Source organism: Saimiri boliviensis, chromosome 1, assembly GCF_048565385.1.
Source record: "Saimiri boliviensis isolate mSaiBol1 chromosome 1, mSaiBol1.pri, whole genome shotgun sequence".
Classification (NCBI taxonomy): domain Eukaryota; kingdom Metazoa; phylum Chordata; class Mammalia; order Primates; family Cebidae; genus Saimiri; species Saimiri boliviensis.
The window spans coordinates 38,440,140-38,465,497 of NC_133449.1; the positions used below are offsets into that span (position 1 = coordinate 38,440,140).

General features: G+C 39.3%; 1 protein-coding gene across 5 annotated transcripts in view; it reads right to left on the bottom strand.

The window, feature by feature from the left end:
- DHX57 (DExH-box helicase 57) overlaps window positions 1–25,358 on the bottom strand; it is a 76,771-nt gene that overhangs the window by 39,016 nt on the left and 12,397 nt on the right. For all 5 annotated transcript variants that reach the window (XM_039461773.2, XM_003926790.4, XM_074396173.1 and 2 more), the window contains 8 exons: window positions 24,140–24,315; window positions 21,483–21,604; window positions 20,176–20,371; window positions 19,505–19,629; window positions 13,072–13,205; window positions 12,150–12,204; window positions 7,842–8,047; window positions 1,940–2,056 (listed from right to left, as the gene is read on the bottom strand). In XM_039461773.2, coding sequence (XP_039317707.1) covers window positions 1,940–2,056; window positions 7,842–8,047; window positions 12,150–12,204; window positions 13,072–13,205; window positions 19,505–19,629; window positions 20,176–20,371; window positions 21,483–21,604; window positions 24,140–24,315 — 1,131 coding nt within the window. The remainder of the gene's footprint in view (window positions 1–1,939; window positions 2,057–7,841; window positions 8,048–12,149; window positions 12,205–13,071; window positions 13,206–19,504; window positions 19,630–20,175; window positions 20,372–21,482; window positions 21,605–24,139; window positions 24,316–25,358) is intronic.

A 25,358-nucleotide genomic window follows, 5' to 3' on the forward strand; every position in this document is an offset into this window, starting at 1 on the left:
GGGAGATGGTAGCAGTGGTGAAGGATTTCAAGATCTTGGATCCTGGAGAAATTCAAGAGCTAGCAAACACCACACCAGAGGAATTAACAGAAGACTTGATGGAGATGAGTGCTTCCAAAATAGTGCCGGACGATGAAGAAGATGTAAAAGAAGCAGCAGTGCCAGAAAACAAATTGACCTTAGACAATCTGGCAGAATGGTTCAAGATTGTTTTTAACTTCTACTATGACATGGACCATTCTGTGATGGGGCACTGAAACCAAAGCAAACAGTGGAAGATTTGATACTATACAGAAACATTTTTGGAGAAATGAAAGAGCAAAGTGAGACAGAAATGACAATGTTTCCTTAATGTTGCAATGAGCGTGACTGCCTCTTCTGCCTCACCTTCCACTTCTTCCACTTCTGTCACCCCTGAGACAGCAAGAGGAACCCCTCCTCTTCCTCCTCCTCAACCTACTCAATGCGAAGGCGACAAAGATGAAGACCTTTATGATAAATTGCTTCCACTTAATAAATAGTAAATATATTTTCTCTTCCTTGTGACTTTTAAAATAACATTTTATTTTCTTTAGCTTATTGTAAGAATACAGTAATGTACACCAGGTATGTTGGCTCACGCATGTAATCCCAGCACTTTGGGAGGCTGAGGCGGGTGGATCACCTGAGGGCAGGAGTTCAAGACCAGACTGACCAACATGGCAAAACCCTGTCTCTAAAACTACTAAAAATACAAAAATTAGCCAGGCACAGAGGCGCATACCTGTAGTCCCAGCTACTCAGGAAGCTTAGGCCAGAGGACTGCTTGAACCCAGGAGGCAGAGGTTGCAGTGAGCCGACATCATGCACTCCAGCCTGGGCAACAGAGTGAGACTCTGTCTCAAAACAAACTAACAAACAAAAACCCCAAAACCAAACCAAACCAAACCAAAAAGAATACACTACGTAATACATATAACATACAAAACATGATGTGTATTTTTTTGAGACACGGCCTTGCTCTGTTGCCTAAGCTGGAGTGCAGTGGTGCCATCATGGCTCATGGCAGCCTCAGGTTCAAGCAATCCTCCCACTCCCACCACCCCAAGGAGCTGAGACTACAGATGTGTGGCACCACACTGACTAATTTTTGCATTTTTTGTAGAGATGTGGTTTTACTATGTCTCCCAGGCTGATCTTGATCTTGATCCTGGGCTCAAATGATTCACCTGCCTCAGCCTCTCAAAGTGCTGGGATTACAAGTGTGAGCTACCACATCTGGACTATATTATTATAATTATAATACCATCAGTATTAGGGGCAGTATCTACTGGGCCTTAACTATATGTCAGATACTGTGCTAAGTGCCTTACATATGGTTTCTTTTAATCTCCAAAATAGTTTTTTTTTTTTTTTTCCTGAGACGGAGTTTCACTCTTGTTACCCAGGCTGGAGTGCAATGGCCCAATCTCGGCTCACCGCAACCTCCGCCTCCTGGGTTCAGGCAATTCTCCTGCCTCAGCCTCCTGGGTAGCTGGGATTATAGGCACGCGCCACCATGCCCAGCTAATTTTTTGTATGTTTAGTAGAGACGGGGTTTCACCATGTTGACCAGGTTGGTCTCGATCTCTCGACCTTGTGATCCACCCGCCTCGGCCTCCCAAAGTGCTGGGATTACAGGCTTGAGCCACCGCGCCCAGCCAAAATAGTTTTAAGTAACAGGATTTACTATGGTCTTCATTTTACAAGGAAATTGAAACATAAAAAAAGATAAGGACTTTATTCAAGGTTCCAAGATTCCTGGATAGCAGAGCTGGGAAGTTTATCAAACTGCAAAGCCTTGTATACTGTGTGCAAAGAGTTTGCATGTAATTCAAACACTCATGGGTAGGTTCCCATTTAGCCAAGGACTGAGTGTTTCATTTGTGGATCATCCAGGCTTAAATAAAGAAGCAGTTACCTGGAGGGTAGGAGTGCTTTCCGTCCACAATCCATTCTAATAAAGCCTCTATTAATTCAAGATTCACCTTTTCAAAATCCATGATGGACATTGTTTTGATGACTGACTTGCTAACCCCTGAAAAAAAGGTAAAAATGAGAAGGATATTTATACCTTGTTGAAGACAATATGCCTGTGAATTAGGTGAGTGTTGGTTTAATTGTACAGATATTAACATTTAATGTACTGAAATGAACTTTTTTCTTTTATTTATTTGTTTAGAGACAGGTTCTTGCTCTGTCGCCCAGGCTGGAATGCAGTGGTGTGATCATAGTTCACTGCAGCCTCGACCTCCCAGGCTCAAGTGATCCTCCCATCTTAGCCTCTTGAGTAGCTGGGACTGCAGGCATGCACCATTATGCCTGGTTAATCTTATTTTTTGTAGACACGGGGTCTTGCTGTGTTGCCCAGGCTGGTCTTGAACTCCTGGACTAAGGCAATCCTCCTGCCTCGGCCTCCCAAAGTGGTAGGTTTATAGCCACTACACCCAGGCTACTTTTTTCTTTTAGTTTCCCAGAAAATCCAGCCTCATCAGAAGTATTTTTGCTTCAACAATGACCCAAAAAGCAGGCGCCTGCCCCTGTTGGAAAGACCCAGATGGGCCAGTTTTCCCCTCTCCTCTTTCCTTCCCCTCTTTTACCCTTCAAATATTTATTGAAAACTTAAGTTCTGGAAACAAAATTCAAAGTCAAATACATTTTAGAAACTCCTTCTAGATTCAGTTGACTCATGAATGAGATATGCTGGAAGCCCAGGTAACACTAACCTATGGCAACAATGGACAGAGACCACAGCTTTCACCAGTATTTTTATAACAGTGACTCACTTAAACTTTAGGTTCCTTTGAGAAAATGGTAAGTGACAGATCTTCCCCGAAAAATAAATGTGATTGTAATGGCTTCACCAACACCCATGGAGTCTATTCATAGACCCTCACAAGCTCCTCTGTCACAATCTTCTAATCTATCTGTGGCCTGGTAAATAATATAGTTCTTTAGGATGTACTACAAACCTCAGCTCTTTTACTTATTTTAGAAATTTATTTATTTATTTTTTAGACAGAGTCTTCCTCTATAGCCCCGGCTGGAGTGCAGTGGCGTGATCTTGGCTCAATGCAACCTCTGCCTGCCGGGTTTAAGGGGTTTTCCTGCCTCAGCCTCCTGAGTACTGGGATGACAGGTGCACAACACCATGTCCAGCTAATTTTTCTATTTTTAGTAGAGACGAGGTTTTACCATGTTGGTCAGGCTGGTCTCAAACTCTTGACCCTGTGTTCCACCTGCCTCGGCCTCTCAAAGTGTTGGGATTATAGGCGTGAGCCCAGTTACCTCAGCTGTTTTAAAAGCAAATAGCATATTGTTGGTGACTAACTCTTCCATGACTGCTGCCCTTTTTTCTCAGGCCCTCCTAATGACCTATCATCCTAACTACAGCCTAAACGGAACAAAATAACTATAGTTGGTACCAAGGAAGGGAAACTTCTTACATGGTGCTGAGAAGTTTGAAGAGGGACAAAAACAGTTTCGGCTAGGTGTGGTGACTCATGCCTGTAATCCCAGCACTTTGGGAGGCCAAGGCGGGTGGATCACCTGAGGTCAGAAGTTCAAAACCAGCCTGACAATATGGTCAAACCCCGTCTCTACTAAAAATACACACACACACACACACACACACACACAAAATTAGCCAGACATGGTGGCGGCTGCCTGTAATCACAGTTACTAGGGAGGCTGAGGCAGGAAAATCGCTTGAACCCAGGAGGCAGAGGCTGCAGTGAGCTGAGATTGTGCCACTGAACTCCAACTGGACAACAGAGCGAGTCTCCATCTCAACAAAAAGAAGCAGTTGCAAAACAATATTGTTGTGGTAGAATGAATGCCATGTTGGTCAAAAATGGAAAAAAGGGTCCGAGTGCATGGCCCAGGGGCCAAGATTGCAGTGAGCTGAAATCGAGCCACTGCACTCCAGCCTGGGCAACAAGAGCAAAATTCTGTCTTAAAAAAAAAAAAAAGGGAAGAAACAGCCTCCACAACAAGGTATGGTTAAGTGAGGAAGGTGGAGCAGGAAATCACTTTTCTTTACCAAGATTCCAAAAAACCAGACATTTCAAAAAGGAGAAAGGATCAACTAATCAAAAAAAAAAAAAGAAAATTGAACATAATTTTATTTCTGTAAATTATTATTATTACTTAAAACAGGGTCTCACTCTTTTGCTCGGGCTGGAGTACAGTGGCATGATCATGGCTCACTGCAGCCTTGGCCCTTGGGGTTCAAACAATCTTTCACCTCAGCCTCCCAAGTAGCAGGGACTACAGGTGCACACCACCATACCAGCTAATTAAAAATTTTTTTTTTAGAGACAAGGCAGCTCCATGATGCCCAGGCTGGTCTTAAACTCCTGGGCTCAAGCAATCCTCCAGCCTCAGCCTCCCAAAGTGCTGGAATTATAGGCATGAGCCACTGTGCCCAGCCAAATCAATAATATGTTTAAAATAAAGATTATTAATTTTTTCAAAGAAAAACTAGAAAATGCCTTAAAAATTGAAGTAGGAAACATTATTTAATTTTCTGAAAGATGAAAGAGAACACTGAGATCAACTAGTTCAAGACTTTTTTTTTTTTTTTGAGATGGAGTCTTGCTCTGTTGCCTAGGCTAGAGGGCAGTGGTACAATCTCTGCTCACTGCAGCCTCTGCCTCCTGGTTTCAAGTGATTCTCATTGCCTCAACCTCCCAAGTAGTTGGGACTAAAGGTGTGAGCCACCATGACTGGCTAATTTTTGTAAGGACTTTTTAAAAAAAGAAACACAACAAAACAGGGAACCAGAAGCTCAGAAAAGCTAAGCAATCAGACCAGTATCATATCCAGAAGCTGGTGGTAGAGTCATGTTTCCTGACCTCAACTCCTCCATTCTCCTTCCTTAGAAAGGAGGTCCCAAAGGTACTTTCTGAACTTTAGTAACCTTTGTGCTTAAAATTAGAAAGTCATGGATTAGATTCAGTGATAATTTTTTTTTTTTTTTTTGAGACGGAGTTTTGCTCTTGTTACCCAGGCTGGAGTGCAATGGCGCGATCTCGGCTCACCGCAACCTCCGCCTCCTGGGTTCAGGCAATTCTCCTGCCTCAGCCTCCTGAGTAGCTGGGATTACAGGCACACGCCACCATGCCCAGCTAATTTTTTGTATTTTTAGTAGAGACGGGGTTTCACCATGTTGACCAGGATGGTCTCGATCTCTCGACCTCGTGATCCACCAGCCTCGGCCTCCCATAGTGCTGGGATTACAAGCTTGAGCCACCGCGCCCGGCCGATTCAGTGATAATTTTAAAAGAAAACTCCAAAATTTTCAAAGAGAAACCAAAGGGATTTTCTTTTTTTTTTTTTTGAGACAGGGTCTCACTCTGTTGGGGTTGGAGTGCACTGGTGCAATCATAGCTCACTGCAACCTTGAACCCCTTTGCTCAAGCAATCCTCCAGCCTCAGCCTCTTAAGTAGCTGGGACTACAGGGGCCAGTCACCACACCTGGACAATTTTAAAAAACATTTGTAGTAGAGACAAGGTCTCAATATTTGCCCACGCTGGCCTTGAACTCCTGGGCTCATGTGATCCTCCTGCCTCAGCCTCCCAAAGTGTTGGGGTTATAGGCGTGAGCCACTGTGCCCAGCTGGAAAGGAATTTTCTTGTTCCACAGTTTAATAGAATAAGGAAATGGGAATTATCAGTTAGTATGATGTATACATAGAACACAAATTTTTGAGTCAGATGTATTTTAATTAGAATCACAGATCTGTACTTACTAGCTGGGCACTATCCTTGTGGGTTTGTATTATATTTCTCTAAATGACTCTACTTTATAGATAAGGAAACTGAGGCACAGAGAGAATAAAGAACTTGCTCAAGATCATTAGCTGGTTTTATGAGAGCCTTGGGAGTTGAACCCAGGTCTATAAAATACAGTCCATTCTCTTAGCTTTACATCTCAGAATATTAGGAAGATGAAGTAAAATATTTGGGAACTATGGTTACCTTCTTAAACAACAGAACAATGGCTAATGTCTTAATTACTTGGTGATTACCATTCCCCATCCAGGAATGGGAACTATCTTTGGTAGATACAGAAAAAGGAAAATTCACTTGCCTCTTATCCTACAGAAGCAGTAACAGGGGTTGGAAGCTCTTACGAAAGATAAACATCCCTTTTTTGGGAAGAACTAAGAGGAACAGGGGTGACAGTCTAGGGAAAAAGGAGAAAGAAGGGCAGCTGAGATCTGCTTCTAGTCTAGGCTTCAAGGAAGAAAGCAAAAGTAGTAATACTGGGTTTCTATGGGTTTAGTTTAGCTCATATGGATAGAAGACCACATAGAAACAAAAGAGTAGCTGGCTAGAGTCTGGCATAGAGTCTTTTTATGTTTACCTAACAGCAAATATAAAAAGCTCAGCACAGGATAGGCCCCAAAAGATGTTTTTTTTTTTTTTTTTTTTAAGATGGGGTTTCTCCATGATGGCCAGGCTGGTCTTGAACTCCTGACCTCAGGTGATCCACCCACCTCGGCCTCCCAAAGTGCTAGGATTACAGGCGTGAGCCACCACACCCGGCCTCCAAACGATGTTATTTTAAAAGCCCAAGAATAATGCCAAAACTAGTGGGATATTAAAGGATTTTAAAATAATCTCAAATATCACTTCACAAGTGACTTGTTCGCTACAAAAGAAATAGTAATTACTCAGGGGAGAAACCTAGCTAACATCATCTTTTCCAAGTGAGCAAGTTAACATTGCCAATAATGGGACAAGTCAGCACTGTGGGCCTAGGTGCCTTTTGATATGATGCATCAAGAAATCAAGATTGTTTTTGTGGTGCTCCAGCCAAAAATGTATAACCTAAACTTAATTACGGGGGAACACCAAACCCAAATGGATGGACATTGTATAAAATAATCTTTAAAAATTGTCAAGGTCACTAAAAGACAAAGGACGAGGAGCTGTTCTAGATCAAAGGAGACTAAGAACACATGACTGAATGTAATATATGATCCATGATAGGATCCTGAATCAGGAAAAAAATAGCAAAAATAAATATTATTGAGATAATTATTCAAATCTGAGTATAGATTGTGAATTAAATAATTGTATCAATGTTAAATGTCTTCATTTTGATCACTGTACTATGGTTATATAAGAGAATGTCCTTGTTTTTAGGAAAGACATACTAAAATATTAAGGGTAAAAGGGTATCATATCTGCAACTTACTCTCAGGAGATTCAGAAGAAGAAAAAAAAAAATACATGCACCCAGAGCAAATGGTAAAGCAAAAAATGAAGGAAAACATTAACAACTGGTGAACTGGGGTAAAGGATATATGAGAGTTGATTGTTTAGTCTTGCAAACTTTGCTGTAAATTTGAAATTACATCAAAATAAAAAGCTACAAAATGCACAAGAATATAACTTATATTTTACTACCTCATAATTTTTCTTTAATGAGCACATATTTCTTCTATAATTAGAAAAAAACCCATTGGCAAGTATGGTTAACAATTGTATTCTAAATATGTATCTGAACCATTTTTCTTTCTTTTTTTTTTTTTCAAAGTAGAGATGGGGTTTCTCCATGTTGGTCAGGCTGGTCTTGAACTCCTGACCTCAGGTGATCTGCCCACCTCGGCCTCCCAAAGTGCTGGGATTACAGGTGTGAGCCACCATGCCCAGCCTCTGAATGGTTTTTCTAAGTTTAAGGTTGCTCTGATGAATTAAAGGCAATGTAACTATGAAACAAGTGTCATATTTTTCATTTTCCAAATCATGGTAGGAAAGAGTGTCAGAAATCTTTGGCATAATTATAATATTCCCCCAGGAGGCATGTTACCTTTATAGCGGGCCAAGAGCTGCTTAAAATCTAACTGTTGATCTGGCACTGCATCTTTGACAGAATCCTGATCCTGGAGGTGAAGGGAGAGCCTCAGGTCTTCTTCCACTTCTTCAAATGCAGTTCTGTTCCGCCTTGCTTTAAGCTTTTCCTTTGAAATCTGTTTCATGGACCGCATATATGGGCTCCCATCCTGCAATACATACCTGAGAAAGACAAAGGAATGTGGTTGTGTATATGTGGTTCTGTTGGTGGGGAGCGAAAGAATTCACCTATTTAATGTGCTCATTAGCGAAATGTCACTGTTTCTGCCCAATTCATGTGCCATCCTTCCACCAATCCAGGATGCTGCCTGTACCCTATTTCTGGTTGGGAACACACTGCAATGCTTTTAGGTCTGTCTAGGAGACCAGCTAAGAATTTGGAGAAAAGCTCTATCCAGGAATAATGGCATGGACATTCAGAAAACACATTTGAGTTATAGCCTTAGTAACAGCCCTCTTCATTTTTAATTCTTCCATGGTAATCTTATCAATCCTCTTGTTTCAATGATAATTCCCAGGAAGCTGACACCTCTTTGTTGCCATGAAATTTGGACCCAAGTTTCTAGCTATTGGCTGAACATCAACCTAGGACTGTCCTTAAAACATTTCAAAACTCTTATAACTCGTCAGTTTAATATTTGTTAGTGACAATACTATTAGACATCATGGCAAAGCAGAAAAATGACTAGATTTAAAACCAAAAGCTCTGGATTTGAGTTCTAGGTCTGCCACTAAACCAAACTGCCATGAGACTTCCAGCAAGTCAGTTTCAAAGGGCTTTACTTTCTCATCTTTTGGGAAATTAGCATAGATAAATCCCGCAATTTTTTTTTCCTGGACCCTTAAATGTTGCTCAAAGCCCCAAGGTAAGGTAAGGGAATGGGAGCAAAGTAAGTAATTAGGGGCTATTCTTTCAGCCTGATAATTCCTGTTTTATCTGTTATTTCTGTATGATTTCCTATTAAGATTTCATTTGCATAAAGTGTATTGTAGCCTGTTAAAAAAAAGATTTAGAGGCTGGGTGCAGTGGCTGACTCCTGTAATCCCAGCACTTTGGGAGGCCGAGGTGGGTGGATCACCTGAGGCCAGGAGTTTGAGACCAGTTTGACAAACATGCAGAAACCCCGTCTCTTCTAAAAATACAAAATTAGCCAGACGTGGTGGTGCATGCCTGTAATCCCAGCTACTCAGGAGGCTGAAGCAGGAGAATCGCTTGAACCTGGGATTTGGAGGTTATGGTGAGCCAAGATCACACTATTGCACTCCAGCTTGGGCAACAAGAGTGAAACTCTGTCTCCAAACAAACAAACAGATTTAAAAACCTATGATTCTATAATCCTGACTTCCTCCAACCCCTTCTCTCCACTAAATGCCATACACTCTTTTCACATTCACCAGTTTTTTGTTTATTGAACATTTACTGAATGTCTATTTTGTACAAGGGACTATGGTGATGGTGGTGGTATAGCATAGAAAAATAAATACACTTTCAAGGAGCTTACAAATTAGTGAGAACAGAACAAAACAACTCACTATTCTGCAAGACAGAAATAAATGTCATTAGACACACAAGAAAAGTACTCTGTGACTTTTAATAAAGAAGTGATTAATTTTTAATAGCAGAAAATAGGAAATGTAATGGAGTCAGCATTCAAGTTGGATGTTAAAGAAAGGCTAGAGAAGGAAGTGGGAAAAAGGAATACAGATAGGAATAGTATGGCATATTTGAGAAATAACAAGTAGTCTCACAATGCTAAGGTTTACGTAGGTAGGAAAATAAAGTAGGAAAGGAAGTTAAATATTGGCTGGGGTCAGATGACATGGGCCTTCAGTGTCCACAAAGTGTGAGTGATAGGGAACCAGTGAAAGTTTTTAAGAACAGGAGGAATGTTACCAATTCTATGTTTAAAGATAATTCTAAGCTTGGGTGACATAGCGAGACCTTGTCTCTACTAAAAATACAAAAATTGGCCAGGTATGGTGGCACATACCTGTAGTCTCAGCTACTTGGTATTCTGAGGTGGCAGGATCACTTGAGCCCTGGAGACCGAGGCTGCAGTGAGCTATGATTGTACCACTGCCCTCAGCCTGGGTAACAAAGTGAGACTTTCTCAAAAAAAACAAAACAAAACACACACACACACACACACACACATACACACACACACACACACACACACACACACACACACCTATATATTTATATATAAAATTCTGAAAGCAGTGAGTTTGAAAAAGAAAAGACAGGTAAACTGGTTGAAAGATGATTTCTTCAGAAACTCATATGCCATGGTAGTGGGATAGGGCCCAGAAAATAATAATTCTAATAAGCTCCTTAAGTATTCTTATTGCACACTAAAATTTGAGAGCCACTGGTTTTGGGTTTTTAGCTTGAGAATACAGTACCATTAAATGAATATGGAATTAGGAGGGGGCTTATTAGAGAAGGAAGGAACAGAGAAGGAGAAAAATTCTGACTTGTATTAAGGTGCCAGATATTAGGGGTGTTTCAATCTAGAGCTCAGAGGTCAGGAATGAAGATACTGATCTGGGAGTTCTTGACACAGGGATGACAGTTGAAATCACACGAGTCTAAGGGAGAGTTAACAGTGCGAAGAAACAGTGCAAAGGAAATCTTGGGGAATCCTCAAGGGCTTTCAAAGAAGAGAGATCTGTTTATATACAATGGACATTACCATTTTCTATCTAGTACTTAAAATTAATTAGACAGACATCTTAACACTCAGGCTATACTGCAAACTCTATGTGTGTAGAATGATGATATAATAATAGCTAACTTTTTTTTTTTTTTTTTTTTTTTTTTTTATGAGAGGGAGTTTCGCTCTTGTTACCCAGGCTGGAGTGCAATGGCGCGATCTCGGCTCACCGCAACCTCCGCCTCCTGGGTTCAGGCAATTCTCCTGCCTCAGCCTCCTGAGTAGCTGGGATTACAGGCACACGCTACCATGCCCAGCTAATTTTTTGTATTTTTGGTAGAGACGGGGTTTCACCATGTTGACCAGGATGGTCTCGATCTCTTGACCTCATGATCCACCCGCCTCGGCCTCCCAAAGTGCTGGGATTACAGGCTTGAGCCACCGCGCCCGGCCGAGCTAACTTTTTTTTTTTTTTTTGAGACAGAGTTTCACTCTGCTACCCAGGCTGGAGTGCAATGGCACAATCTTAGCTCACTGCAACCTCTCCCTTCTGGATTCAAGTGATTCTCCTGCCTCAGCCACCAGAGTAACTGATACTACAGGCATGTAGCATCACGCCCAGCTAATTTTTCTATTTTTAGTAGAGACGGGGTTTCACCATGTTGGCCAGGCTGGTCTTGAACTCCTGACCTGAGGTGATCCACCTGCCCTGGCCTCTCAAAGTACTGGGATTATAAGCACGAGCCACTGCACCTGGCCAGTAATAGCTAACATTTTTAAGAGCATGCACTATGTGCCAGGCACAGTTCTAAGCACTTTGCAAGTATTAATTCATTAATTATCTTATGCTCTCAGCAGAATCAGCAAGTATTAATTCATTAAAATTAAAGTACAGAGAGACTTAAGCTACTTGCCAAAGTTGTAGTAAGTAAAGGGGGCCAGGCATGGTGGCTCATGACTATAATCCCATCATTTTGGGAGGTAAGGCAGGAGGACTGCTTGAGGTGAGGAGTTTGAGACCAGCGTGGGCAACACGAGACTCCTGTCTCTACAAAACCACTAAAAAAATTAGGCATGGTGGTGTGTGTCTGCAGTTCGGCTACTCAGGAGGCTGAAGTAGGAGGACTGCTTGAGTCAAGTGTTTGAGGCTGCAGTGAGCTATGATTACAACCCTGTACTCCAGCCTGGGCCACAGAGTAAGATTCTACTTCCAAAAAAAAAAAAGTAAGTAGAAGGATTTAAATATTGGCAATCTGTTTGCTGAAAGAGAGAAGAGAACAAAATACTCAAACAGAAAAAACAGAAGAAAGTCACTTCTTGGCTTTTTGGCTAAGATCAAAGTGTAGAAAAATTAGAAAAAAAGACTAACACATGTATTAGTATTCTGGCACACTGAGGGTAAAATATTATTCTGTTTTCAAAGTTTCACTGAGTCTTTTTTTTTTTTTTTTTTTTCAAGAGATGTGGGTCTCAGTATGTTGCCCAAGCTGGTCTTGAACTCCTGGCCTCAAAGGATCCTTCCACCTTGGCCTCCCAAGTGCTGGAATTACAGGCATGAACCACCATGCCAGGTCCTTTCACTGAATCTTAATTAGTATCTTCCCTACCTTGTCACAGCAATTGCATCTTCCAAAAAAAATTGATCAACAGGAAATGTACGACCTAGAAAAACAAGGGGATAAAAATAGAAAAGCCTGAGAACACCCATTTAACCATCATGAAATAGTTTATATATATAATTCTCTTAAAACAAAGCTTGTCATACTAAGGTCCTATTTGTTCTGTGGTCTTAAAAGTATCAAGAAGAAAAGTTCTTGGTAACAGAAATAGGAAAGGGTAGATTTCAGTCAGTAAGACAGTGTATAGGTAGAGAAATGATCATTTCCTAAGACTTTTTTTTTTTAACCTGTTACACCTTTCATACCTGCCCCACTTCCACCGTAGAGGATCTTTAAACATTCAAAAATTGTATTCTAGATTAAACACAAAGTTTCTTCCTTAAATTTATTGTCGGCATTCTCTATAACTAAAACAAACCGCATTATTGTTTATCAGTCAGTACTTCCAAAGAGTCTTTTTGATTGAAGGATAAATCAAAGCTCAGGGTGATAAATTAATTTCACAATGAGACTGTGGAAGCACCGAAAGAAAAAGCAGACTATCCAACTTTACTTTCTCCCAGAGTGGACCAACATCCAGAAATTTAGCAGAATCCAGAAATGAACAAATATACTGTTGCAGGCACAAATTCCCTCTTGATGACATACTGCCACTATAAACTTTGATGTTAAACATGATGGAATGCTAGTGATAAGTAACCATGACTTTTTTTATAAGTCACCTAAAAAAATTAAAATCTCCCAGCAAGACATGTTATCTCAACTACATTAAAGGTTTATGATTTTATGTTATAAATGAATCACTTCTCTAGAAAGAGGTATAAATATCTACTTATGTGTCAAACTTTAAAATAATTATATTTGCTTAAAGCATTAGAATTATACATATTTAATGATGCATTTTAATCACCTGGTATAGTAATAACTGGGCAGGAATTAAAATACTCTGAAAAAAGCTCAGCGTTTAAAGTCGCACTCATTAAAATAACTTGAAGTGTTGGCCTCTGCGATACAATGTCCTTCAAAACTAGCAGCAGGAAGTCACTAGAGAAAATAAGAGAAACACCCGAGTATCAAACAAATTCAACACATGAAAATTGATAACTTTTACCATATTTTGAGCAAGAAATACATAAGATCTCTGTGAAAAAAAAAAAAACAAAACCCATAACATTCATATGTGTCACGTTCTTGGATGTGAAGCCTTAATATTATAGGTTGAATGTCCTCTATGTGAAATGGTTGGAACCAGAAGTGTTTCAGATTTCAGATTTTCTCAGATTTTGGAATAGTTGCATATACACAGGGAGATATCTTGGGGATGGGGCCTAAATGTAAACATGAAATCCATTTATGTTTCATATATACCTTATATACATAGCCTAAAGGTAATTTTATACAACATTTTGATTAATTTTGCCCGTGAAATAAAGTTTGTGTATATTGAACCATCAGAGAGTAAAGGTGTCAGGTGTAGAATTTTCTACTTGTAGTGTCATGTCAGCTCTCAAAAAGTTTCAGATTTTGGACCATTTCAGATTTCAGATTTTTGGATTAGGGATGCTAACCTGTATAAAGAAAGATACAAATTCTTTCCCAAATAAATCAAATCAAAATCCCAACAGGATGTATCATCAAATTTTATAATTTTTTTTTTCACTCTTAGCTGGTATAGGGTACACACTTGATAATTCTACTTCTTGATATCTGCATGTACACAAAGAGGCATATACAAAGATTTTCATTATAGCATTGGCTGTAATAATAAAACAATAGAAACTACCCAAATGTCCATTAACTGAGAAATAGTTAATTATAACAATATCATCCAGTCTATGGAATAACATGAGGCAGATAGATACAAGGAATAAGGTAGAGCTCTAGATAATGACAGGAAACATCTCTAAGACATATCATTAGTAGGAAAAATCCCAAGTTGTCTAGAATAATATGCACTGCAGAATAACACCACCCTAATTGGTCTCTTGGCCCTTGCCCCCATGCAATCTGTTCTCATTACAGCCAATCAATAATGCTCTTTGAATGTCCATCTGATTGTGCTGACCAGGTGCAGTGGCTCACACCTGTAATCCTAGCAGTTTGGGAGGCTGAGGTGGGCGGAATGCTTGAGGCCAGGAGTTCAAGACCAACGTGGCCAATATAGGAAGATCCCATCTCTTAAACCAAAAAAGAAAAATCAATGCCACTCTTCTACGTAAAATCCAATGACTCCTTGGAGTCCTTACTAACAAGGCTCTACATGGCATGGTCTGTACCCCATGCCCCCATCTTTTCCTAGTGCTCTCTCTCTCTCATTCACTCAGCAACAGCTCACTGCTCTTCTTGCTGTCTTTGAGGTACGTATCTTGGGTCTTTTGTACATGTTATTAATCTGCCTGGATTACTGGGCTTCTCCTAGTCCTTCAAACAGGTAGCTCTGTCACTTCCTTCAAGTCCTTACTCCAAAGACATTTTTTCAGCGAGGACTTCCTTGACTACCGTATTTAAAATTTCAAATGCCCTCCTCCCTTGCATTTCTATTGTCTTTTTTTTGCTTTATTTTTTCTTCTTAGCACTAACCATACTCTGTATTTTACTTAATTATCTTGTTTATTGATGAGCTCTCCCACTAGAAGTTCTACATGGACAAGAATTTTATTCACTACTCCAGGATCTACAACAACACCTGGGACATAGTAAGTACTTAATGAATATTCATTGACTTACTAAATGAATATATCATCCGTGTAAGAAAAAAAGGTCAGAAAACAAAAGTAACTATTTTTAACAAAGTAAACATCTATATCCATGCATAGAAGGATGTATTACCAGCTTACTTCTAAGAAAGAAACTGAGAGTGGTTTGGGAGTATTAAGAGGAACTTTCACTTTATCTGTAATATTTTTCTTTTCTATTTTTTTTTTTTTTGAAACAAAGTTTGGCTCTGTCACCTAGGCTGTAGTGCAGTGGCATAATCACGGCTCACTGCAGCCTTGAACTTCTGGGTTCAAGTGATCCTCCTGCCTCAACCTCCCAAGAAGCTGGGGCTAATTTTTTTTTGTTTTTATTTTTATAGTAAAGACAGTGTTTCCCTATGTTGCCCAGGCTGGTCTCAAACTCCTGGGCTCAAGTGATCCTCATGCATTGGCCTCACAAAGTGCTGGGATTTTTGAACATATAGTCAGTAATCCTAGAATGGGAGGCCTGTGGGTGTGAGCCACAGCACCTGGCCTATCTGAGTTTTTAATGAAAACTATTCTTATACTACTTAGCTCTTTTTAATGAGCTAATTTAATTACATTTATCACTATTTTTGTTTCTTTTTCAGGGAAATAATCTAACAACAGACAAATAGTTAAGTAATTTATGGTATATCCAGACTTCAGAATTTCCTTATGTAATTATTAATTTTACAGATGATTCAGCTGGGCATGGTTGCTCACGCCTGTAATCCCAGCACTTTGGGTGGCCAAGGTGAGGATACCACTTGAGCTCAGGAGTTTAAGACAAGCCTGGCCAACATGGTAAAACTTCAACTTTACTAAAAAAAATTAAAAAATTAGCTGGGCCTGGTGGCGCACACCTGTAGCTCCAGCTACTTGGGAGGCTTAGGCAGGAGGATTGCTTTAACCCAGGAGGTGGAGGCTGCAGTGAGTGGAGACTCTGTTTTTTTTTTTTAAAAAAAAAAGGGATAATTCATTAGCTCATGCTATCATTCTGTTCAATCAAAAGCAGCACAACAAAACCATATAATCCCAATAGTGTTTGTGGAAATACATCTCATTCTACCATATCCCTCTTCTAACTCCCAATATAGTCCCAGAAAAAAAGAGACCAAAATTGTAACATATAACTAGCAATTTTATAGGGGACAGAGATTCTTCTCTTATATTTTTTGGTATCTACTAAATGCTTTAGAATAATCAAGTTATCTCTGTGATTGGAAAATTTATTAAAATTTCAAACTAACACAACTGTCATCTTTCTACATTCGACCTTTAATCTTGTCAATATTTTTACTGAGTTTTGTTCCTAGATTTTATTAGTTTTTGCTTTTTTCAATCAGTTAGCAAATATTCCTCTACTTTTTCCTGTAATTTGTATACCCTTTCCTGTAAACTGGCATTTTAAAATGTTTGAAGTACCCTTCTCCACTGTATAATTTACCTTTATTCAGATGTGAAAATCTTTTGAATTTTCAACTGCTCATATTCTACAGATCATTAGATTTTATAAAAATCTTTCTCCTACTTTAGCCAGGAACCAAATCCAGTGCTATGCTCTCGTTTCTTTAAGTTTGTAGAAGTACAAATGTTAGAATTCAAAACTATTCTTCATATTCAAAATCATACTGGATATAAGTTTCCCTAAAAGTTTAAATTTATCTTTATAACTCAATCATTTAAATACCATTAGTTTGAGAGAATGGTTTAATTGATTTTCTCTTCCAAGTTGTTCAGTGATTTTGTTAAAAAAATTACTTCTTTCAGATATTCATTTCCAACAGCTGCAAAATGACATTATTTACCATTAAATTTTTTTCCATTGTTTTCTGGAGTTTCTACAAAAACATTATGTGTCCCTTAAAGATTGCCAGTGTTTTCTGTATAGTTATTTAATATTTAGTGTGGTCTTGTTCTAGGAATTATTTCTTTTTCTTTTGGTTTATTCTTTTTATCTAAAAGTCTGCTTTCTTTAGTTTCTAATTACTTCATATTTCTTATTTACTAATATAGTAATGCATTATTTCTTTTAATAGTTCTTCTGGTTAAATGTCTTCCCTTTTCAATTATTTTCTTTTTTGGAGACAGAGTCTTGCTCTGTCGCCCAGGCTGGAATGCAGTGGTGTGATCTCAGCTCATTGCAACCTCCGCCTCCTGGGTTCAAGCGATTCTCTTGCCTCGGCCTCCCAGTAGCTGAGACTACAGGCGCCTGCCACTATGCCTGGCTATTTTTAGTAGAGATGGGATTTCACCATATTGGTCAGGCTGGTCTTGAACTCCTGACCTCAAGTTATCCATCCACCTTGGCTTCCCAAAGTGCTAGGATTATAGGCATTAGCCACTGTGCCCAGCTCCTGTTCAATTCTTTAAAACATTTTGTCTCCCATAGTTGGGTCTTCTCTTCAAGTTCATTTCCTTTTTTTTTTTTTTCTTAACGTTTTGCTTTCAGCTATTTTCTGCTTTCCTATCAGTCCACCAAGTTTACTTAGACTTTTTTCCTTCTTCTCAAGATATTTATAGTAGTATAATACTTTTTGGGAAAACTTCATAATTTTCACAGGACTTTCTCTTTTTTCCCACTAGCTTTTTTTTTGAAATGGAGTTTTGCTCTTGTTGCCCAGGCTGGAGTGCAATGGTGTGATCTTGGCTCACTGCAACCTCCGCCTCCCGGGTTCAAGCGATTCTCCTGCTTTAGCCTCCGGAGTAGCTGTGATTACAGGCATGCATCACCACACCTGGCTAATTTTCTGTATTTTTAGTAGAGACAGGGTTTCTCCATGTTGATCAGGCTGGTCTCAAACTCCCAACCTCAGGTGATCCACCCACCTCAGTCTCCCACTAGTTTGCTTTTACTGCTCTAGGGCATGATCCACATGACAAACTATGATTAATGCTATCCTTCTTCCTGGCCCTCCTCAGTACTTAAAATATTGAGACTTATAATTTGTTTTTTTTAATAGATGGAGTCTCTTGATATTTCCCAGGCTGAAGTGGCTATTCACAGGTGCAATCACAGCACACTATAGCCTTGAACTCCTGAACTTAAGCAATCCTCCTACCTCAGCCTCCTCATTAGCTGGAACTACAAGCATGTACCATTATACCTGGCAAGAATTTTTATTTTATGCCTCACCCTTTAATGACTTCTAATTTCATAAGATAAAACCCACATGCTTTATTATTCACGGTGCTTAAGGCCCTGGAAAATCTGGCTCCTGCTGCTTCTTTCCTGTGCTATTTTCCCCTTTGCTGCTACACAGCAGTGGAACTGAGCTTCCTTGTTTCTAGACTCATAAAGCCCCTTCCCACTTCAAACATGCTTTCCTTGCCCCCATTTGCCACATGGGATTCCCTCTCATACTTCAGTTTTCTTTTTTCTTTCTTTCTTTTTTTTTTTTTTTTGAGACAGGGTCTTGCTTTATTGACCTGGCCAGAGTGCAGTGGCACTATCACAGCTCACTGCAGCCTCAACCTGTGGGCTCAGTTGATTCCCCTGCCTCAGCCTCCCAAGTAGCTGGGACCATTTGTGTGAGCTGCCATGCCTGGCTAATTTTTTTTTTTTTTTACTTTTCATAGAGACATGGTCTTACTATGTGGCCCAGGCTGGGGCTCTAACTCCTGAGCTCAAGCGATCCTCCCACCTGGGCCTCCCAAAGTACAGGGATTATGGGTGTGAGCCATCACACCCTGCCATACTTCAGTTTTCTTTTTTCTTTTTTTTGAGACAGAGTCTCACTCTGTCACCCAGGCTTGAGTGCAGTGGCACGATCTTGGCTCTGCAACCTCTGCCTCTTGGGTTCAAGTGATTCTTCTGCCTCAGCCTCCTGAGTAGCTGGGATTGCAGGCACACACCACCACACCCAACTAATTTTTGTATTTTTAGTAGAGATAGGGTTTCACCATGTTGGTCAGGCTGGTCTTGAACTGCTGACCTTGTGATCCATCTGCCTCAGCCTCCCAAAGGCGTGAGCCACCGTACCTGGCCCTACTTCAGTTTTCAATTTAAATGTCATCTTACAGAGATATTATCTTTGCGCATCTATGGGTCTCTCCCTCCAAACACAGCATGCCATTTATTCTTTCATAGTACTTATTCCAATTTGTAATTATTGGTTTACTTGTTCATTATTTGTTTTTTTCTACCAGACTGTAAGAGATAAGGGGGAGCTATACATGCTTGTTCATCACTGTATCCCCAGCAACTAATATGTCGCTTGGCATTTAATGCAGGCTCAATAAATACATGAATCAATGTCAGGAATGAATAACTGACCAAATAAACAAGGAAGGAAGAAGATACGTTCAGCCACAGCATGCATGACATCTGTTATTTCTACTAAGTACGGTATTCAACTTAGCGTTAACGCCCAGGATGGTGTGAAGTATACCTTCTAACCTAATAGGGTGACTCCATCTAGTAAGTGATGAGCATGTGCTGTCCTTTTTAGTGTTATAGACCCTGGAGACCAGGAAAGCGGGTGCTCTTCTCTAACATAGCTTTCCTTATGACAAATTACCATTACTAGCTCCATAAAACTGAATTGGAACTACAAAACAATTTTTTCAGCCATGCTTTCATTTCATGTGTGTGGGTGTCTACTGGGAAAATCTTTGTTTTACCTTTCTTCTGTCCTCTCATGAACTTCATCAACAATGATATGGGAGACTCCTTGTAGAGCTGTATCTCCTTCTAGCCTTCTCAGCAGCACTCCTGTGGTGCAGTATAACAGTCTGGTGGCTGAGGACTTACAGATAAAAGGGTAATATAAATCATTAATAAAATTTTCAAAAAAAGGAAATATTACTGTAAAGTCATTTGAATAGTGATAATAATATTGAAAATACCAGCAATTCCATTTAATAGGAAACCATACTAAATATAGTTTCTTGCCAGACAGTAACAACAGCCTTTCTACTTCATATCAAAATGTTAAGATTTTCATAAAAAGCATTAAAAAACAGTGAATAATGAAATCAGTTCTCAATTTGTCTGCTCCTTATTTGGTTAAATGGATTAAGTCCCAAGTTCAAGAGCAAAACAGTCTTTACTACATGACTCTGCCAGTAAAAACTAAAAAGCTTTATAGAGGAAATTTAGTACAACCAAATAAGAGTTTTTATACCAAAATATTTCTAAAAATACTTCACCCTACTGAAGGTAATCATTAATTTAAAAATAACCTGAAAGTATATATCTCAAATTGCCCACAAATCTCCTAACCTCCCAAACTCTTTATACCTAAAAATCGTAAATTTCTGTTACCAGGAAATAAGCAGAGCATCATACAAACCTTGACACTTTCTAACCGAATCTGGTATCCCACGGTCAGACCCACCCTCTCTGCTCTTTCTTTAGCAACACGTTCAGCAACCGAGATTGCAGATATCCGTCGGGGTTGGGTACAGATGATGTTGGCTACCTTCTCAGGTGGTCCATTCAGAGAATCATCCAGAATAAACTGTGGAATCTGTGTGGTTTTCCCACATCTGTATATTAAAACAAGTAAGTCTTAAAATGAAGTTTTCAAGGGCTAGTTAATTAAAGAGTAATCATATGGAATGAGGAAAGTGATAAAGCTAACTAGAATACAAGTTGTTCAGATTCAGGTATTTTGTAAAACAACCTCCTGACTTATTACCTAGAGGTGAGAAATTCTAGGAATTTGCACTCCAATCAAAAGGACAATCAAATAATAGTTTAGTAATATTTGTAAAACTGGGACTATTGAACAGACATTAGATTAAGGTCTGTAAATGCTTTTAGGAATGTAAACTCTATACAGGAACCCTAAAGAAAAGGAGTATTAACTTATGATTATCAAAATATTTTACATTTTCCCCTTTGATATGTATTAATTTAGCTAAGATTAGGCTGAGATTAAAAAGATAAATTAGATGATACAGATTATTACCATATCACTGAGTCTGGACACAAATGTAATTATTAAATTGTATACTCTTGAACAAAGAATTAAATTAAGTTTACAACTTGTCCCTGATAAATAGGTTTGCATAATATATGGAGAATGTGAAACAGGAAAAATAATGCACCATCATTAAGTTGTTTTTAAAAGAAAAAAAATGGCTGGGTATGGTGACTCATGCCTGTAATCCCAACAATTTGGGAGGCCGAGGCGACTGGATCACTTGAGGCAAGGAGTTCGAGATTGGCCTAGCCAACATGGTAACAAACTCCCATCTCTACTAAAAATACAAAAGTATTAGCTGGGTATGGTGGTGCACACCTGTCATCCAAGCTACTTGGGTGGCCGAGGCATGAGAATCACTTGAACCTGGGAGGCAAAGGTTGCAGTGAGCCGAGATCATGCCATGCACTCGAGCCTGGGTGATAGGAAATCCGAATAAATTCAGAAGATGAAAAGCTTTCAAGCTAAATGTTCTAGAACTATCCTTTAAATTTAAACATGAGCCTTGTTAAAAGTCTGCAGCTGGATTTTTTTGACTTATGTCTCCAGGCAGAGGTATATAATGCCCATAAATCCAGCTACAGTTTTTAAAAAGTTGAACTGGTTATGGTAAACAGGGTGCATATAATATTTATAGATGAAAGCTGCATATGAATAAATTGCATTCTTACCCAGTCATACCACTTATGACAACCACCTGGTGCTTACGCAGTAAGTTAAGGATGGTTTCTCTTTCTTCCCAAGCAGGGAGTGATTGTCTCTCTTGCAGAATGGACTGGAATTGTCTGGAAGCCTAATAAAATCAAAGATAAGACATCAGTTGGGTTACCTTTTTTTTTTTTTTTTTTTTTTTTTGAGACAGGGTCTCACTCTTGCCACGCTAGAGTGCAGTGGTATGATCACAGCTCACTCCAATCTCCACTTCCCAGCCTCTAGCCATCCTCCTGCCTCAGGCTCCCAAGCAGCTAGGACTACAGGTGTGTCCCTCCACACCCAGCTTTTTGTATTTTTTTGTAGAGACAGGATTTCACCAGGTTGCCCAGGCTGGCCTCGAACTCCTGTGCTCAAGCAATCCACCTGCCTTGGTCTCCCAAAGTGCTGGGATTACAGCTTTTTTTTTTTTTTTACTTTAATTATCAAGACAGGGTCTTGTTATGTTGCCCAGGATGGTCTTGAACTCCTGGCCTTGAGTGATTCTTTGTTGGATTTGTTGGGATTGGATGTAGAGGTCTTTATTCAGAAGGCTGCTCAGAGAAGCAGCCAGAGTAAGCCATGGAATCTGTACATTAAATAGTTTTCCAACATCTGAATAAACTGAAAGATTTTCTTTTTTTTTTTTTTTTTTTTTTTTTTTTGAGACGGAGTTTCGCTCTTGTTGCCCAGGCTGGAGTGCAATGGCGCGATCTCGGCTCACCACAACCTCCGCCTCCTGGGTTCAGGCAATTCTCCTGCCTCAGCCTCCTGAGTAGCTGGGATTACAGGCACACGCCACCATGCCCAGCTAATTTTTAGTATTTTTAGTAGAGACGGGGTTTCACCATGTTGACCAGGATGGTCTCGATCTCTTGACCTCGTGATCCACCCGCCTCGGCCTCCCAAAGTGCTGGGATTACAGGCTTGAGCCACCGCGCCCGGCCTAAACTGAAAGATTTTCTAAGTGAAATAAAGCCCTCTTGCTTAGCACATATCCAGTTCTTCCCAGCAAGAGTCTCTATACCAGCACTGTCCAATAGAAATTTCTATTTTGATGGAAATGTTCTATACCTGTGCTGTCCAATACAGCAACCCCTGGCCACATGTGTCTATTGAGCACTTGAAGTGTAAATAGTGTACTGAGGCACAGAAGTTTTAATTTTAATTAATTAATATTAGACAGCCAAACATGGGTAGGGGCTACCATATCAGACAGCATAGCTCTAAACAATATCATATTTTTACCTAAATCAATAATAGAAAAGCACTCACTAAAGGGTTATTTTTGGCCAATCACTATAACTATGTAAATCAATTTCATATTTAATGGCCAATACTATAAATATTGCCTTGTTTATTAAAACTATGGCTATACTTTTGAATACTGCAATAAAATTTACAGGAACATGCCATTTCCTACATGTAATTTTATCATAAACTTATCACACTGATCAAATTTGAATATCTAATTTTTTGTTTCTATCATCTTATCTACAGTGCAATTTATATACATTTTGATGTTCTATGGCTATTACACTACAGATGTGATGATGTTATACAGTGTTAAAAATCAGACTCACAGGACTTTAGAACTGGAAGCACCCTTAGAGAGCATTTAATCCAATTTCCATATTGATTAAGCAACTTGCCTCTGCCCTATCTCTAACTTTGCCCTCAGAGTTTACTTATGAATTCTTTTAAAACAATCTTCATGTGAATGGGGTAAAAACAAAATGGACTTTAGAAATGCAATTGGCTAAACCACTTACTAGCCATGTGACCTTGGGCACATTATTTATCCTTTGAGTCTTTGAAAGAGGGTAAAAGTACTTTCTTATCCTTCTCTTATATATTAATTTTTCTAATGTAAATCACAATATTTGTTTTGTTTTGTTTTTAGAGATAGGGTCTCACTGTGTTGTCTAGGCTGGCTTTGTCTTAAGTAACCCTCTTGCCTCAGACTTCCAAGTAGCTGAGACTACAGGCATGTGCTACCAGGCCTGCTTGGCTCTAAATCACAGTATTTTTTTCTTTCTTTCTTTCTTTTTTTTTTGGAGACGAAGTCTTGCTCTGTCGCACAGGCTGGAGTGCAGTGGTGCTATCGCAGCTCACTGCAACCTCTGCCTCCAGGGTTCAAGTGATTCTCATCCCTCAGCCTCCTGAGTAGCTGGGATTACAAGCGCCCGCCACCATGTCTGGCTAATTTTTGTATTTTTAGTAGAGATGGGGTTTTGCCATGTTGGCCAGGATGGTCTCAAACTCCTGACCTCAAGTGATCGACCTGCCTTAGCATCCCAAAGTGCTGGGATTACAGGCATGAGCCACTGTGCCTGGCCATTAAACCACAGTCTTGCTATTCCTTTTACATACCAGACTGTCCATCACAGTACCAAAGGCACATGATTCTGAGACTATTTGGCATATATGTGTGTGTTTGATATGTACGAGCTAAAGGATTTCCCAAAACCATCTAGCATATGCACCCAAGTTTGCTGTGGCCTATAGAAACTTTGACCACGCAGGGAGAAAAAGAACCAAAAGAACATTAGGGAGGGTAGCCAAAGCTTCCTAATTCCTAATCCCATCATCGGGATATTAGGGAAGCAATGCTAATCATTCTCTCAGCATACCCTACCTGTTTCATTCGGAACTGCTTGCAGATTTTACCATTTTCAGCATATACTGACTTTGCCTGCCAGTCATATCTTTTGGAAATCTTTTTCTTAAGGTTCACATAGCTTTCATTCTCTACTATAACAGGTGCAGGACCTTCATCCTCCTCTGACTCCTCAGATTCTGATTCTTTTTCAACTTGAAGGAAATAAAAGGAAACATTTCAATATGGAGCCCTTTCTTTAACAAAAAAGGAAAGTCGCTGTTTAACAGAGTGTCAACAACAAAAATTCAAAATGGAGAAAAAGTTAAAACTTGAATAAAATAACTTCATTCATTTCTAGTATTTCTATTACTAAGGAACTTAAAATGCATCCTCAAATAAACTTTTATCAAGCATAAGTGATTATTTTTAAACCAAATTAAAACAAAGTAATTAACATTAAAAGAATTAGCAGTGAATGTTTCAACTATTTTCAAGTGTTCCCAAATCCCACAACATAAAAGAACCCAAATGTCTATCAAATGATGAATCAATGAACAAAATATGGTATGTCCACATAATAGACTATTATTCACTAATAAAAAGGGATGCTATACTGATTTGTACTAGTACATGAATGAACCTTGAACACATTATGCTAAGTGAAAGAAGCCCATGTCAAAAAGCTGCATATTGTATAATACCATTTCTATGAAATGTCCAGAGTAGGAAAACCCATAGAGATAGACAGCAGATTTGTGGTTGTCAGGGGCTGGGGGAAGGGAAAAATGAGAGACTACTATGGGTACATGAATACAGGGTTTCTTTTGGGGGTGATAACATCCTGGGATTAGAAGGTGGTCATGGTTGCATAACTCCGTAAAATACTAAAAATCACTGAATTGTATACTTTAAAAGAGTGAATTTTATGGTATATAAATTATGTCTCAATAAAACTATTATTTTAGAAAAAAAGTCCATGGCACTTAATTATCACTTCCCAAGGAACATATTTGAATTCCAAGTGCTAGAAGCTGGCATCTGGGAGTGGGTTGGGTGGTTAGTGAGTGAAATTGGCTAACTGACCAGCAGCCACATCTCAGTACAGTGTCACTGTTCTCTACTTACTGAAGTTTACCAAGGAACTCTTATGAAATAATAAAAACTTTTGTTTCTCTGGAAGAAAGATAGATAGCAACAAATAAAAGAGCATCCTTTTTTTTTTCTTTTCTTTTAAGAGATAGAGTCTCTGTCTCCA